The sequence below is a fragment of the Gavialis gangeticus genome, unplaced genomic scaffold (genome assembly GCF_001723915.1).
Source record: "Gavialis gangeticus isolate Ggan-Ray unplaced genomic scaffold, GavGan_comp1, whole genome shotgun sequence".
Lineage (NCBI taxonomy): Eukaryota > Metazoa > Chordata > Crocodylia > Gavialidae > Gavialis > Gavialis gangeticus.
This window is the reverse complement of record NW_017729033.1, coordinates 28,549,754-28,566,724: the sequence shown is the minus strand read 5'-3', so window position 1 is coordinate 28,566,724 and position 16,971 is coordinate 28,549,754. Positions and strand designations below refer to the sequence as shown.

The 16,971-nt window shown below is 42.1% G+C and overlaps 1 protein-coding gene across 1 annotated transcript in view; it reads left to right on the top strand.

The window, feature by feature from the left end:
- The window catches only part of MAN2B2 (mannosidase alpha class 2B member 2), a gene marked incomplete at its 5' end in the record, with an annotated part of 52,929 nt that overhangs the window by 30,595 nt on the left and 5,363 nt on the right, over positions 1–16,971 (top strand). Inside the window, 8 exons of the mRNA XM_019525813.1 lie at positions 1,769–1,959; positions 2,885–3,071; positions 7,879–8,012; positions 10,308–10,564; positions 12,600–12,791; positions 14,656–14,908; positions 14,992–15,102; positions 15,218–15,410. Of these exons, the coding sequence (XP_019381358.1) occupies positions 1,769–1,959; positions 2,885–3,071; positions 7,879–8,012; positions 10,308–10,564; positions 12,600–12,791; positions 14,656–14,908; positions 14,992–15,102; positions 15,218–15,410 (1,518 nt within the window). The remainder of the gene's footprint in view (positions 1–1,768; positions 1,960–2,884; positions 3,072–7,878; positions 8,013–10,307; positions 10,565–12,599; positions 12,792–14,655; positions 14,909–14,991; positions 15,103–15,217; positions 15,411–16,971) is intronic.

Below are 16,971 nucleotides of genomic sequence, written 5' to 3'. Positions count from 1 at the left end.
GTTGCCTTCCTCAGAGCCTTTGGATGTTGGCTGTAGCCAAAGGTGGGGATTTTGACAGGTATGCTCCTGATGGGTCTAAATGCTCTGTCTGGGACTAAAATGCAGAGGTGCTCTTCTCAGGGTCAGGTGGACTAATCAGGTCGGGTGCAGGAATACAGTATTTCTAATGGAGAAGACAATATCTAACTTCTGAGTTCTCCAAGCTGTAAATGTGCTTCAAGGTGCCTACACAACTTTCCCCAGGAAAATATTCTTTCATTTGGATGCAAATATAGCTACTCTGAGGGATGGTGCCAATAGCTTTGCTAATGGTTCTGATGTAAATGTAACTGCAGCTGCTGCTTTTTACAGTGGATAGATACGTAAGAGTATTATGGACCAAATTTAGCTTGCTTCTGTGCGTCTGTTAACCTTTTTTTAAATCAATGAATAAAGGAATCATTGCTTCCTGTGAATCATTATGCAGACTGATCTTCATGTGCTTCCATCTAGGAATCACGTCATATCTAGCAGCTTACTAATACACGTATTGTCAATCCTCACCACTTGCGTCCTGTCATATTCTGGTATTTGCACATTTTACCTGCCTATGTCATTCACGGTACTATACGTGCTGTAGTTGATTGTCATCAGTTATCTGTGTCATAGTAGTGTAATTCCTGTCCCAATGGGTTTATTATGCCTCCCTTGTTCAGTATATATCTAGTTCACGTTCTTCTGTTGCAGATTCTGGCTTTTACTTCTTATGATTAATATTCTATATACTCTTCATGTCATAGTATGTCAATGAGTCACTTAGTGGGCCAAGTGTCAGTTCTGATGCATGTTTTAGAAATTTAGATTTGATTCCCAGATAAATCTCCTCTTTTTCTAATCTAGATTTGCTTAGTTTTCTACATTTGTCTCTTGGTGTGTGCAAAAACTGGTCATACCTGCTCTGCATGGATCCTACAGACCCCATCACAATTCCCAAAATAATAGGAATTGTTCCTCAACCAAAATTTTTGGTGTGTGACTCATGCCTGCTACTTCAGCCATGACAATGTGTCATTGTTGCTGTATGTAGGCAGTTTGCAAAGCACTCCAGGACCATTTTGCAGTTGTTTTTTGAACACTTTAAGTTATTCATGGCCAGTAATACACTAGTTCAGGACTTAAAGCATGCACAATCAGTGAAAGGTTTGGGAGATTAAAAAACCCCCCCAAAAAACACCTTTTTTTTTCTTTTGGTAATGTACCAAATGAAGTACTAAACTTCATAAGGACTACCACATCATTGAAATGCTCCCCTCTGACCACTTGAGGGCATCTTTCGATATATTTTGTACTGTTATAACTGTCCTGAGCATGGAAGGGCCCCTCACTTGTTCCACTCCATTTGAGGTAATTAAATCTCATTTTGTTTGGCTGACTAAGAGAGAGAATATGGTTGGTTCATAACACAATTACTGGACATTATAAAGCAATTATTTTATTGAGTAAATAGACAGTGCTTCAAGGACAATCCAGAATTCATCTTGTACAGTTTCAGAGAACATAATTTTAGCAAGCAGAGGTCTCCCCCTCCACAAAAATGTGTTCAAATTTGTCTGTTTACAGTCCACCATTGCAGGTGCTGTTCCACTTGGTGCTTCGTGTTATTTCCCTCCCTTTGCTTTTTGTTGGAATAGGCAAAAAGTTTTATAGTGTAGTGGTCAGAAATGAAGCAGGAAACGACTGAACTATTTTAGTACTTCATGGTGTGCCCTGTCTCTGGAACTCCCTGCAGAACCGTTTCAAGCATGGACGGGGTTTTATACTTCCCGCAGCACGCTGAAGGGAATTGCACGGAGAGCAAGTTCACTTCTCAATGCTGGAGAGTCATTTTTCACACAATATGTTCAGACGTACTCAGCAGGCTCTGTTTGCAAATTTTGGGCCTTAGAGCAGCTTCGCAGTCTCAGATGGGCCGTCTCGGAGGTAAAATTACACTTTGTTGTCAGAAACAATATCACGCTTTTATCCAGAGGTAGCTCCCCCTCCTCACTTTCTGCCCCTGTAGTTAAAGACCATGATTCCTATGTTAGAATCAAGTCTTATAAATATTGGCCTGGGAAGTGAAGTGGAGCTCCTAATTTTGTAGGCATAACTGACACTTGTACTTCATTGGTGGTGTAATTAGAAGTACCTGATTGGGCCCTCAAATCAAGATATCTGGATGTATCCTTTTGTTCATATGTGTGGGGTATATTGACTGGCTGGTGGGGGAGCTGCACTCCCCAAGGAAAAAGAAATAAAGCTCCAAGCATTAGTCCCTTTAAGGCCCTTCTGTCAGGGCTAATTGTTTTGTCCACGGCCCGGTCACAAAACAAAAGTACATCATCAAAACAGACACACTGGGTGATCATCTGAACTGGGTCAGCCAGAAGGCTGGAGAGACCTCCTGTCTGCATCACTTTCCTTATGTCTGTCTTCAGGGGCCACGTGTCCAGTCAGGACTTGTTAACCCTTTACAGACTGTAGTGCTTCATTATAGGATGTAATCAAATATGGAGGTAAGATTATGAGGGGAAATTTGGAACGTTAGCAAAGGTCCACGATGGAGGAAAATAGTATTTCCTTGTGGAATTGCACTTTTTCTACCAGATCACTAAATCTCTTTGTAAGCAATTATAGTCATCTTTCAATATTATGAAAGACATATATTAAATACATCTTGGCTTTGATGGCTGTCTTGTTTCATGTATTACTAATTTGGTGTGGAAAAACAAATCCGTGGATACAGTTGTTAACATATCTTTCTTCCCTTTTTTTAATAGATCACATGTAGAGATTATTTATAGCAATTGAAATGAAGACCAGAAATGAGTATCCATTATAATTTTTAAACCCTTTTTGATGTAAGGTTCAACACCATGATGGCATAACAGGCACAGAATCCCCCAAGGTGAAAGATATGTATGTGAATAACTTGATGAATGGAATGATTAATGTAAAGAAGCTTCTGGCTTCCATAATCTTTGACATGCACAGTGCTGAGAAGAATGGAAAACTCTATTCTTACGTTGCCGGTAAAGATGCAGGAAAACAAGGTATTTCTAAAAAAACTCTTTCTAGCCTGTTTATATATATAAAATATGAAGAGTAATGAATTCTCCTGCTTAGATGGAGATGCCAAAGTTTTATCATTGTTAGTCACACTTTGGAAGAGGCCACGTGGCCAAGGGGGACTCATCAGATTTCAAGTAAACTCAAAGCAATAGGTGAGCTGGGAAGTTTCAAGCGCCCCAAATGAACGATCATGTGATAGGGGGATCTATCCCCCCGATAGTCCATATCAGCTCTACTTAGGGAAGGTGTGCTTGGAAAAAGGGCAGTAAGAGAGAAGAGGCAGGTTAAGAGACACAGGGAAATGGCTAGAGGACGTGGTAATGCCTCTGCTTGCACCTGTGAGGTTTCTGTCTGGGCAGGACTGCTCACCATCGAGCTTCCACCCAGGTTCAGGTTTGGCGCTGTGGGGACTGCGGCTTGCAGGTTCCTTCTAGTGAAGGCCAGGCTGGGGAGTGTCTGTGGTGTGAGCGGTGCCTCCTGGTGGTATCTCTCAGGGAACAGGCAGAAGAGCAACAGGAGGAGGTGGTGCGGCCCCGAAGCATCCTCTACTATGAGGAGTTTATCGATTCGATGCTGGAAGTAACTGGGACTGCAGAGGAAGAACTTCCAGCAGAAGCGCTAGAGAAGGGTGGTGGTGGTTGGAGACTCCCTTCTGTGCAGGATCGTTGGATCCATTTGCAACCTGACCTTTTGTCTTGGGAAGTCTGCTGATCCAAGATGTCACAGATGTATTACTGAGACTCACCTGGCCCTCTGACTACTATGCCATGCTGATCATTCATGTGGGCACCAATGATACTGCCAGGGGAGAGCCTGAGCAGATCAAAAGTGACTACAGCGCTCCTGGTGCAAGGATGAAGGGGATGGGGGTCAGGTCATGTTCTCTTCGATCCTTCTGGTAAAGGGAAAGAGCCTGACAGGAGCTGGCTGCACAGGTGGTGTTGTCAGCAGGACGTTGACTTCTTTGGCCACAGAATGATGTTCCAGGAAGGATTGCTGGGAAGAGATGAGATCCACTTGATAAAGAGAGGGAAGAGTGTCTTCACAGATAGGGTCACTAACCTAGTGAGGAGAGCTTTATACTAGGTTCACTAGGGTATGGAGACCAAAGCCCTGAGGTAAGTGGGAAAGTGGGTGATCTGGAGGAAGAGCAAGCAGGATGGGGTAGCAGGGAAGGTATTCTCATTCTTCCTGAGAAATCAGGGCAATCAACTAGTTACCTCAGGTGCCCGTACACGAATGCACGGCGCCTGGGAAAAAAGCAGGAAGAACTGGAAGTCCTTGCACAGTCACAGAACTATGCCGTGATTGGAATAATGGAGACTTGGTGGGAGCTCGCATGACTGAAGCACTGTCGTGGATGGGTATAAACTGTTCAGGAAGGACAGGCAGGGGAGAAGAGGAGGAGGAATTGTACTTTTATGTAAAAGAGCTGTATGATTGCTCAGAGCTCCAGTCTGAAACTAGAATAGGCCTGTTGAAAGCTTCTGGGTTAGTCAGAGGAGAGAGCAACAAGGGTGATATCATGGTGGGTGTCAGCAGACCAGGAGAAAGTGAAAGATGAGGCCTTCTTCAAACAGCTAGCACGTGTTTCCTGATCACAGGCCCTGTTTCTCATGGGAGACTTCAGTCACCCTGACATCTGCTGGGAGGGCAACACAGTAGTGCGCAGGCAATCCAGGAAGTTTTTTGGAGAGTGTTGGGGACAACTTCCTGGTGCAAGTGTTGGAGAGGCCAACTAGAGGCCATGCTCTCCCTGACCTGCTGTTCACAAACAGGGAAAAATTGGTGGGGAATGTAGCAGTGGATGGCAAATTGGGCAGCAGTGACCGTGGAACATTTGAGTTCAGGAAGGAAGGACAGAGGAAAGGAAGGATGGAGAGCAGCAGAGTAAGGACCCTGGACTTCAAAAAAGCAGACTTTGAGTAATTCAGGGAACTAATGGGCAGGATCCCCTTGGAAGCCAGAATGAGGGGAAGAGGAGTCTAGGAGAGCTGGCTGTACTTTAAGTAAGTCTTACTGCGAGTGCAGCAACAAACCATCCTGATATGCAGAAAGACTAGCAGGTCTGGCAAAAGACCAGCTTGGCTTAGAATGGAACTGTTCAGTAAACTAAATCACAAAAAGGAAGCCTATAAGAAGTGGAAACTTGGACAAACAACTAGGGAGGAGTACAAGAGTATTGCCTGGGCATGAAGGGATGAAGTCAGGAAGACCAAAGCACTATTGGAATTGCAGCTAAGAAGTGAGGTGAAGGGTAACAAGAAGGTTTCTAGAAGTATGTCAGTAGCAAGAGGAAGATCAGGGAAAGTGTGGGTCACTGACTGAATGGGGGAGGCAACCTTGTGACAGAGGATGCAGAAAAGCTCCCAGACTACTGCACCTGGGAGCACTACAGCACAGTTAGGGGAGGAGGTGAGCAGCCCACAGTGGTGAAAGAACAGGTTAGGGACTATTTAGAAAAGCTGGACATATTCAAGTCCAGCTGGATGGGATGCATCCAAGGGTGCCAAGGGAGTTGGCTGATGTGACTGCAGAGCCGCCAGCCATCATCTTTGAAAACTAATGGCAATCAGGAGAGATCCCGGATTATTGGAATATGGCAAACATAGTTTTTAAGAAACATATTTAAGAAACAGAAGGAGGAGGATCCAGGGAAATACAGAACAGTCAGCCTCACCTCAATCCCTGGAAAAATCATGGAGCAGATCATCAAGGAATCCATTTCTAAGCACTTGGAGGAGAAGAAGGTGATTAGGAACAGTCAGCATGCCTGACCAACCTGATTGCCTTCTATGATGAGATGACTGGCTCTGTGGATACAGGGAGACCAGTGGGTGTGGTATACCTTGATTTTAGCAAGGTTTTTAATATGGTCTTCCACAACATTCTTGCAGGCAAGCTAAGGAAGCATGGCCTGGATGAATGGACTGTAAGGGATGAATGGAAGAAAGGTGGATAGAAAACCCTCTGAGCATTGGGCTCAGAGAGTAATAATCAATGGCTCCATGCCTAGCTGGCAGCTGATATCAGGTGGAGTGCCTCAGGGGTCAGTCCTGGTGCTGGTTTTGTTTAATGTCTTCATCAGTGATCTGGAAGATGGCATACAGTGCGCCCTCATCAAGTTTGCAGATGACACCAAGCTGTGGGAGTAGTAAATATGCTGGAGGGTCAGGCTAGGATTCAGAATGACCTAGATAAATTGGAGGATTAAGCCAAAAGCAATCTCTTGAGGTTCAACAAGGACAAGTGCAAAGTCCCACACTTAAGACAGAAGAATCCCATGCACTGCTATAAGTTGGGGGCTGACTGGCTGAGCAACAGCTCTGCAGAAAAGGACCTGTTGGTTACAGTCGACAATAAGATGAATATAAGCCAGCAATGTGCCCTTGTTACCAAGAAGGCTAATGGCATAGTGGGCTGCATTGGTAGGCGTGTTGCCAGTAGGTCAAGGGAAGTGATTATTCCCTCTGTTCAGCACTGTTGAGGTCACATCTGGAGTACTGTGTTCAGTTTTGGACCCTCCACTACAGAAATGATGTGAACAAATTGGAGAGTCCAGTGGAGGGCAGCAAAGATGGTGAGGTGCCTGGGGCACATGACTTATAGGGAGAGGTTGAGGAAACTGGGCTTATTTAGTCTAGAGAAGAGAAAACTGAGAGGGGATTTAATCGCAGCCTTCAGCTACGATGAAGGGTTCAAAACAGGGTGAAGCTAGACTTATCAGTGATGACAGATTCACAGAAGTTTAGGGCTGGAAGGGACCTCGTGAGATCAAGTCCAGCCCCTCTGCTCTGGGCAGGAAAGATTGCTGGGGTCAGACAGAACAGGGAGCAATGGTCTCAAGTTGCAGCAAAGAAAGTTTAGATTAGATATTAGGAAGAATTTTCCCCCTGGGAGGGTAGAAAAGCACTGGAACGGGTTACCCAGAGAGGTTGTGGACTCTCCATCCTTGGAGGTTTTTAAGACTCAGCTTGACAAAGCCTTGGCTGGGATGATGTAGTTGGGGATGGTCTTGCTTTGAGGAGAAGGTTGGACTAGATAACCTCCTGAGGTCCCTTCCAGTGTGAATTTCAAGACTGGGTTCTTAATTCTGAGCTTGGGTCCATGGCTAAGACACAAAAAGGCATGATCAAGTCAGCTGCTTAAATAAGAATTTTAGCCAGATAACAGTCCAATATATGCAGTAGTGAACTTCAGCAAAGATTTTTCTTATCATTTATTGCCAGAATATATATGATCTCATCTAAGTTTCCTAGAAATCTGTTTATTCCAGAGAGAATATAGAGTTCCTTTAATAATTATTATGGAAAAAGCACCTTTATTTTGGAGACCCTGCTTTTTTTCTTGAATGAAACTAGTGACTGGACAGTAGGATTCCAGATTACTGGGTTGAAGCTGGCACATTGTTTATGGGATAATGCATCAGGATCTTCTATGTATGATAGTAAGTGGTGGAGGATTTTATCATCAGTGGTTAGCATGTTGAAAATTACATTCAGTTCAGATATGTTTTTCTAGGCAGTAGTTCTGCCTGTATAGTTTATACACAGAAAACAAATGATTTTATACAGTATTTTAAAAATATGTCTTCAGTTTAACTGCAGTACTTTTCTCTGGGAGTATATTTTTATATTGAAGCCTTGTAAAATGTTTTCATTATGTAGCTTGCTTTTCAAGAGAGAATCATTCCATACTTTTAACAAATCAGTTTTTAAATGTATAACTGTGTATCACCATTGGTTGTCTTATATTGTCTTTATGTTTATCTTGTGTATCTGTGGAAAGGTACAAGAAACATTGAACAATATATTTTTGTCTATAATCCACTGGCATGGAACATCACTACTTTTGTCACTATTCCTGTGAGCTGCTCCACAGTTAGTGTGTATAATGACCTGGGACATTCTGTACCAGCACAGGTATTACATGGTTGTGTTAATACTATTACATTTCTGTTTGTAATATGCAGAACAGTTAGTCCTTGTGGATTCCCCTTCTCAAGAGTGCGTGTTAGCTTCTTCAGTGTAGTGGAAACAAGAACATGATTGAACTGTGGTTACTCCGTTTGTCCGTGGGAATCTAGAATCCTATCTAGCAACTATGTTTATCCAGTTTCACCTGCTTTCCCCAAACTGGATTTTGAAATATTGTGGATATTAAGGGAGCAGGAGAAAATACTATCCAAGCATACAGGACAGTATTACCAAATCTCTTGCTTGAATAGTGAATAAAAATAAGAAATTGGGTTATTTTGGTTTTTTTTGTTTATTATGAACCCACAATATTTTGAAGTGTTCATGGGATGTCCCAAATGTTTTCTTTAATTTCTTTTACTGATACAGCATGTGTAGTCTCTACAAATAGCCTCAAGCTGTATTTAGCCGTATCATCCCTATATTAATTTGCATTTTGATATACATGCATTTCTTATATATTAGGCCCAGAACTGCATAATGTGATAATGATTTTTAGGTCTTACTTCTTGAACAATAACTTTCATACCTGGGCCCCTTAACTCAAAGCCTAAATGGCTAAGAGAAGTAGTCTCCGAGAATTAGTATTAGACAGCAGTTCGCTTACTGGCCAGTGATCTGAGGCAGGGGAGCCAGGCCCTTCCAGACAGTACAGAATTTACATTTTATGTAGAGAGCTCTGTAGCAAGAATAACACTAGGGAATAGGATATTAAGGGAAGGACATTTCGTACAGTTAGGAAATAAGTGAGAGATGGTGTCCTTAGGATATGTCTGAAAAGATATAAATTTTCTCCGGGTCATAATTAGATCAGGGAAAGTTTCTGGTCTGGTAAACAAATATGCTCTTGGCAGGCAGGAAGTTATATGTATACTATGGGCTCCCCAAGAATCCAATGGATAATGTATATAAATGTAACCAGAATAAGAAATGGTGCTTAAGCCTTGCCATGGGAACAAGTGTTTATCTAAACTTTCCTGGGCATAAGGTGCTTTGAATAGCCTGTGTGCTGGTTGATGGGAGAAGTTGCAGGAAGCCATGACAAGAAGGTCAGAAGCAGCTGCTGCTTTCTAACCTGTCTGAGCTGAGAAGGAGCTGTATTCTTAGGGATAAGATGCAAGGATAAGGTAAAATTATCATTCTGATATTTCCTTGTATTTGTCTATTCTTTTATCTGCTCCTGTATCTCAAAATATATTTGCTAATTTCTTATGACTACCCTTATTTTTATAATAAATTCTTTTTATCAGTGGTAAGTGTGACTTCAGAGCATTTGATCATACAGTCAGGCCTCTTCTAAGGAAGGGGTGAAATCTGTAATTTCTGACGACATGATCAGACAAGGGCATGATTTTTCTAGTTAATAAAATCCCCTCTACTAACAGGTAACAAGACCTAGGTGGGACAGATACATCTGAGGTGCCATAGGTCGAGGAGGTGAACCTCAAAGCATCTCAGTCTGTTCTTAGTGGTCAAGCAAAGATGCAGAGAAGGGCTTGGGGCTGAAGGGCACCCCTGAAGGAGTGAAAATATGCTGGGATTGTGTCTCCGGGTCCCTGCTATGTTAAATATAGTACACAATTAACTGGTGAATCATGCAGTAAATGTAAACCCAGCCACACAATAAAAATGACTATATAAAAAGAGCCAACCAGTTATTAAGTTAGTGCTTGAAAATGTGTAACACCTCTGTAGCTGGTTTCTATCCAGCTTTAATTTGAATATGTAGCAGCAGGTCTCTTAAAAGTACATCTGATCAAATCTGGGGTCAGAATGTTTCACACTGTTCTTTTCTGTGACTCCATGTTTTCTCCTGATTATATTATTAGAAGCAGCTGAACATGATTTCCAGTTGAAAACCAAGAAGAAAGTACTGAACAAGGCTAGTTCAAACTATGACTTTGAAGGGCCTATACAGTTTCCTCTCAGTCATTTTGCTGACATTAACCTGCTTTTATACATTTGCTTCAAGTCTGCCATCGCTGCAGTCCCTGCCAAGAGTTGGAGTGTAATTTAAACCCTGCTCCCTCCCCAAAGTTAGCCTTAAATTGCTGTTGCTCAGTAACTGCCCGCATGTAAAAACATCACAAAAGAACATGGCAGTTCCCAAATTTAATGGTATGCATATTTGGATTTCTCATTTAAATGATTAGTAAATTTTCTTTAACTGAGGATTTACAAGCCTGAACATATTAGTTATCTATCATTCATGTTATTCATGTTGTATATGTTGACTTGCAGATCCATAACTCCACAGAAGCCCATTCTACCTATGATCTGTATATTCTTGTTACGATAAGTGGACTGAGCTACCAAAGATACCGTGTTAAAATCTCAGCTGACAACGGATTAGCATTTGTTGCAAAATCAATTAAGTATAGACCAAAAGTAATAAACTATGTTCAACACCGAAGTAAACAGCTGCTTCCTGTACTTAATAACTGCTATCAGGTGATGTGGGACCAAGATACTAACCTAATGCACAGCATTACAGACAGGTAAGCCCATCAGGATTTACAGTGCTATTCCTACAGAAATCTGGGCTGGGAAAACGTCTTCTTTAAAAGTAAATCCAAATCATGCATTGAATTATAATTACTTATATCTCATGGTTAACCACTAACTGTTTTGCAATTTAAAATTTTCTTATCCATTCTGCTTATTTTATGATGTGAACTAATAAATGGTCTTATTCCTGCTTAATGCAATATTGTTAACAATATAATGTGTGTAATATAGTTTTATAATGTATAAACTTTAAAAGGACTAATGTGTATATATAAAACATACATTTTGGGTCTGCAGTGAGTCTATAGAATCTTAAATGACAGCAATAACCAGGATCTTTCCTCCTCAGTAATTACTGTATTCTACAACTGGTAAGAGATAAGAACTTCAAGAGGATTTCTTGAGAAGAAACTGACATTCTTTCTATTTGTATGTAATCAAGAAAACTCACCAAAAGTACAAGCTGCATCTGTAGGTTTGCAAGTCCAGATTCTCAGTGGATTTTACTCACTACAGCTCTATAGACTTTACTGATTTCTACCATAATATTCAAACCTACACATTCATCTGAGTAATAAATTGGGATCTCATTCACATAAGTTTTGTTATTTGACAGTCTCCCTCACATGGGTTTTGGGAGAATCAGTCAATTAATGTGTGTACTATGTACTTAATATTAAAAATTAGAGATGGTCCTGAACCAGAGCATGAGATCTGAACACTGAGGGAGTTCAGAGTCCATGTCTACATTTTTATTGCTCTGTATTGAGATAAATCAAAAGCTGGAGTCAGATTCCCTCCTTAGAAATTTGAGGAATACATACTCACATATATGTGTGTTATGGTATTGTAATAGTAATGAAATATTAATGTCTTTACAGTTGAAGACTTTCCTGGTGCTTTGACACAGGAATGGCTATACATATAGTGTCTATAAATTGACATTACATCTGAACCGCCTTCTTCCTTTTTCTGAGTTACAGTATTTCTCCATCTCATGATGGTGTGTTGCAAGGACTAGGCTCCAGCCTCTGGTACACAGGGGCACACCTTCTTATTATGAACCCTTTTATGGGAAGGGGTTGGTTGGATTTTATGCAAGGATGCTGAATACAAGGAGGTATGTTCTGGAAGGGTGAAAAGGGATGTCTCCTTCCATATCTCTTCTACTTAAATTAAACTAGATTTCCACAGTTCCTCCTTTTACAGACAGATCTTGGGACTTATAAGCCCAGTAAAGTACCATTTTCCACTTGAACCAAATTTACTGGATGTTGTTTCATTGAGAATAGCAGAATTACTAATGCTTTGGTAAGAAAATAAATACTTTACATAGAATTGACTTAATCATAAAATGTTTTCATAATGTCTCATAATCACAGAGTAATTAATCCTTACAACTCTCCTCTAAAAACTATCAATAACTATTACCTCTTTTTACAAATTGAGCAACTGGTGAGAATGAGAAGGAAGCTGAAAAGCAGCATAGCTCTTCTGTACGATTCTGGTAAAAGAAGGGAGCGGCAGAGTTGGTCCTAGATTTGGGTCTCTAAAAAGCTGCTGCCTTTTGCCAGTTACACTCTTGTTACTTGGGTTGCATATGAAGATCTGGGTCATGTTCATTTATGTAGCTATAAAATTAATTGATCTTGCTCAAGTCTTTGTACCAGATATCTTACATTTTTCATGCATTGACATTTTTCATGCCACGAAGAACTTTTAATCCCATGTTCTTAGGTAGTTCCTGCTGTTACTGAAGCCTAAAAGGAACATTGTAAAATCTAAGGAATATTTTGATTTGCTAAAAATATCAATGATTTAGGGAATTGTGTGGAATGGTTCTTTTATAATTCTTTTATATTGAGTGATAAGCTGGTAAACCTTTGGTGGGGTGGCACTTTCTATCCTAACTATCCTTGTCTCCTGATCCCTTTCATATTAATTATACAGTTTTGTTACTTGCGCATAAAAGTGGGCATCTACTATGAACATCACATTTTGTTTTTTTCCTTTTGGGATTTACAGGGAGACTAACCAGACTATCCAGGTAACCCAGGAGTTCCTTGAATATCATGTGAATGGAGATGTGAAGAAGGGACCTATTTCAGACAACTACATGTTTAGCACAAATGGATCAGCTGTTCAAGTATCAAAAACAGTGGGACTAGAAGTTGTTTCAGGAAACCTAGTGACAGAAATAAGGCAATATTTTTACAGGTAAAGGAGGAGAGTGTGATTTATCCTCATCAAAATATTCATTCCTCTTTCCACATGTGGAAGTAATTCTATTCTGTCCATTCTAAATGGCAAACCACATATGTAGTTTGGCTCTTAGTGGATTTTGTTTAGCAAACAACTGGTAAAAAGATATTGATATTGTGTTTAATTGTGCAACTCAGTGTGCAATGAAAGAGAAAAATATTATAGATTTCATAATTGTTTGTTTTTAACATGGAGCTGAGATATTGTTTTCACACATCTTGATGAAAACTGTGGTTTAAAATGGTTTGCACTAAACAGAAAAAGTTATTTCTGAAAACGCAAGTGTTGCAGGTAGGTTCAATTTTCACTTGTCTATAATTAGCGAACTCTGTGTGGTGGAACAAGAGAACTAATTAATGGCAAAGAAATTGAATTGAACCTAATGCAACGATCAGGACTCTATTGACAGCCCTAAAAAATTAGTCACTTTTTTGCCATTTAAGGTCATATACGGTCTGCTACCATTATATTATTTGTGTATTTTTTGTATTTAATTTATTTTATTAAACTCTTCATTTTAAATTAAATTGCATTGCATAAGGTTGGTAACTGGTGCTATTAAAGATCATGTCAAACTACAGTACACCCAGAAAATGCAAAATAGAATATGTATACCAAAATGAACATTCCCTAGGTAAGGAAAATGACATGTGAAGCCACATACATTTTCCTGAATATAAATGTATTATTGCCACTTTCAATGCTTGGCTTCATTAATCAATTGCAGGGTAAGACAGACCTTCCATCTGATCAGTACTTTGTATTTAAAAGGTTTGGGTTACTCTGTAGTTATATTAATCCCTAGAAATGGATCCAGGATTTTGCAAAGTGAGTTGCAGTTGCAGCAACCAGTGCTGCAGTGGTGGCTGCATGCCCTGTTCCCAGACTCCTCCCCACACTGGGGCAGGCAGTCCATGCCACAGGAGAAGCATCTAAGGACTTAAGTCCCAAGGAAGATAAGAAATTCTCCCTCTCCCACCCCCTTTATGCTCAGAAGCATGTCCCCTGCCTTCACTCTCCCCTCCCTTCCCCTTACTCCCTCCCCTGCTTGCTGCTGCAGGTGTTCACTGTCCCAGGGGCAAGAAGCGTTCCTGTCCCACTTCAGCGGAGCTGCTGTCATGGGACCATGGCAGCGGCAATACTCATAGGTGGGCACATCCTCCCTCCCTGTGCCTTCTCCCCAGGTTGGCAGGAAACATCCACAGGGCAGCAGGCAGGGAGGGGAAATGCTCCCACCAGCTGCCATTGCTGCTTCTACAGTCCCAGGCTGATCCCAGCCCTCCTGGAGGAGACAGAAGCTCTCCTCACTTCTGGGACACTGGAGACAGCACAGCAGGGTGGGGAGGGGGGAATGGGAGCGGAAAAGAAGGGGGGAAGGTTTACCTTCTTCAGGACTTAAGTCCCCAGCTGCTGTTCCTGCAGCATGGTGAGAAACTGGAGTACAGCTGCCGCACTGCACCTGCTCTAGAGTTGTCCCTGTAAATCTCTACTCTAGTGTGTCCGTACGTGAATAAGCATGAAAGGAAGAGACCAACCTTCTGTTTAGATATGCATTAAGATGCCATAACAGAAAAATAGGTATGCATTTAATATTTAGTAAAATGATTAACTTTTATGACCCTTGTGTAAAAGTTCAGTATATCTTCCATAAATTCTGTTACTGACACAGATAAAATAATTTCACTAGTTACACACAGCAGACAAAATGCTGAGACATTAATGTGAATGCATACACTGCAAGTTTATTAATGATTTAAGTTCTGATATGATGAACTGTTTTACTTGTTTAACTTCAAGTATCTTCCCTCTTCTTTTGTAGCAATATCACTGCTCAGGATTACAGATATGCAATATATACCAGGCTGTACCATGTACCAGAAGGCTATGATGGAAAGCTGCTTTGCCATAGGATAGAGCAAGAACACAGAGTTGGGTCTTTGGAACTAAATCGTGAGGCAATCCTACGGACAAGCACAAACTTAAACACTAAGCAGATGCTTTATACTGATGACAATGGGTATCAGATCCAGAAGAGACGATACAAGACCTACACGAATAATACTGTGGCACGGGTAAAGAGCCATAATCCAAAATCATGTGTGTGTCACATTCATTCTCTATGACATTATATGAAATTAATGTTGTTTTCTTTCAGAACTATTATCCCCTGGTCCAGACAGCCTACATCGAGGATGGCTACACAAGACTGGCGCTGCTTGCAGAAAGAGCACATGGTGTCTCAAGTCAGAAAAATGGGCAAGTGGAGGTAAAAGATGAATATTTTTCTCTTTTTCTACAGCTAAGATAATTTTATGGCTGATGATGATGCATGTTAAGCATGACAACTGATTACTGTTCTTACGTTTGTCTGTTGAATACAGGTGATGCTTCATAGGAGACTATGGAACAACTTTGAGTGGGATCTGAATTACAATCTCACCTTGAATGACACCTCAGTGGTGCATCCAGTGTTTTGGCTCATTTTAGGAGCTAAGGATGTTACCAATGTTCTCTCTCATACAGGCGCACTGGCTTTAGAGCACAGACCAGTTGTTATGTTTGGAAACTTAATGGGTAATTAATATCATGTAATGGTATTTTTAAAATTTATATATAATCCTTTTGCATTCTTTTGCATAATTTTTTGGCTCCAGAGTCTGCATCTAAGCCTTGTAAGGGCCTTTTTACAGGTGGATGTTAATGCACTGTGAGCTGGAATGTGATTTTGTAGTACACAAATCACTTTGCTCTCCACCCTTCTGGGGACACATTTCATGTGCACCAAGAGCGCCTTTTGTATGACAGGGCTTACCTACTTTCAAAATACAATAAATGGCTTCACTTCTAGTACATACCTAAGAGTATCCATGCACATTCAGTGCAGAATAACCAGTGTAACATCAGCTTACAATTAGGGATGTGCCGATAAAGATTTTTTGGGCTGATACCGATGGCCAAGTATTAACAAGCTATAGTGGCCGATACCAATCCAACTGCCAATATGGAGTCCAGCTGATAAGTCAGTTGCGGGGAAGTGTGGGGGGAGGAGGAAAGAGGCATGGTGGGGCAGATCAAGGTCCCCCCAGTGATAGAGAGAGGGAGGCTGGGGCAGGGGCAGGTACTGCCCGGGTGGGGCAGGGACAGAGCTGCAAGCAGCTCATCTAGGGGGCATGGCAGGGGGCTCCTGCTGCTGCATGCACCCCCAGGGAAGCATAGGGGCCATGTGCGCCCTGGATCTGTGCGGGGTGAGGGCAGGCTGGGGCCAGGGGCAGCACTAGGCTCTTTCCAGTGGGGGATTGGGCTGGGGCTGTCAGTTGTGGTGCAGGCAGTGCTGGTGCTGGGAAGAGGGATTTGAAGGGACTATAGTGAATTTGGGAGGGGGGGGGGAGCTCTAGCCCCCTTCCTCCATAGCCTCCCCTCGCAGCACCACCACTGATCACCCTGAGCACAGCCCTGGCTGAACCCCCACACTGGGAAGAGCCCTGTGCCAGACCAGCCTTCAGCAGGCAGCACACCTTTGCCCGCTGCAGAGATCTGGTGGGGCGGGGGGGTACATGCCCCACGTGCTTCCCTCTGGGTGGGCACGGCGGCATGAGCCAATCCCCTTCTGCAGGTCCAACCTGTGCCCTGCCCTGGCTGGGCAGTGCCTATCCCAGCCCTACTCCCTCCCTCAGGAGGCCTTGCAGAGGCCTTGATTTGCCGCTTTTGCATCCTTTCCCCCACAGACTTACCAGCTGGACACTGCTCTCCAAGCTGCCAGGCTACAGTCCTGGCTGTGTGCATGTTGTGGCTGCGCCCATGCACATGACATCTGTCAGCAACAGTATCAGCCACATCAGCCAAAAAAAGTCAATTGCTGATAATGTCAATTTTCCTTTTATTAGTGCCAGTGCAATATGGACTGGTGTATTGGTGCACCTCTACTTTCAGTTTGGTTTACTGCACGGTTACCTCCTCATGTAAATAAGCCCTGAGTGACATGGTTTTGAAAATCATGATATTAAAGCACTGGCGACAGGTAGGGGTGAGCATGCACCCCCTGAGATCGGCCGTGCATCCCCTGGAAGTGCCAGCGACGAAACCAGAAGTGCACTTATGGTTTCACCATTGGCTGCTGGGACTTCCCCCTGCCCTC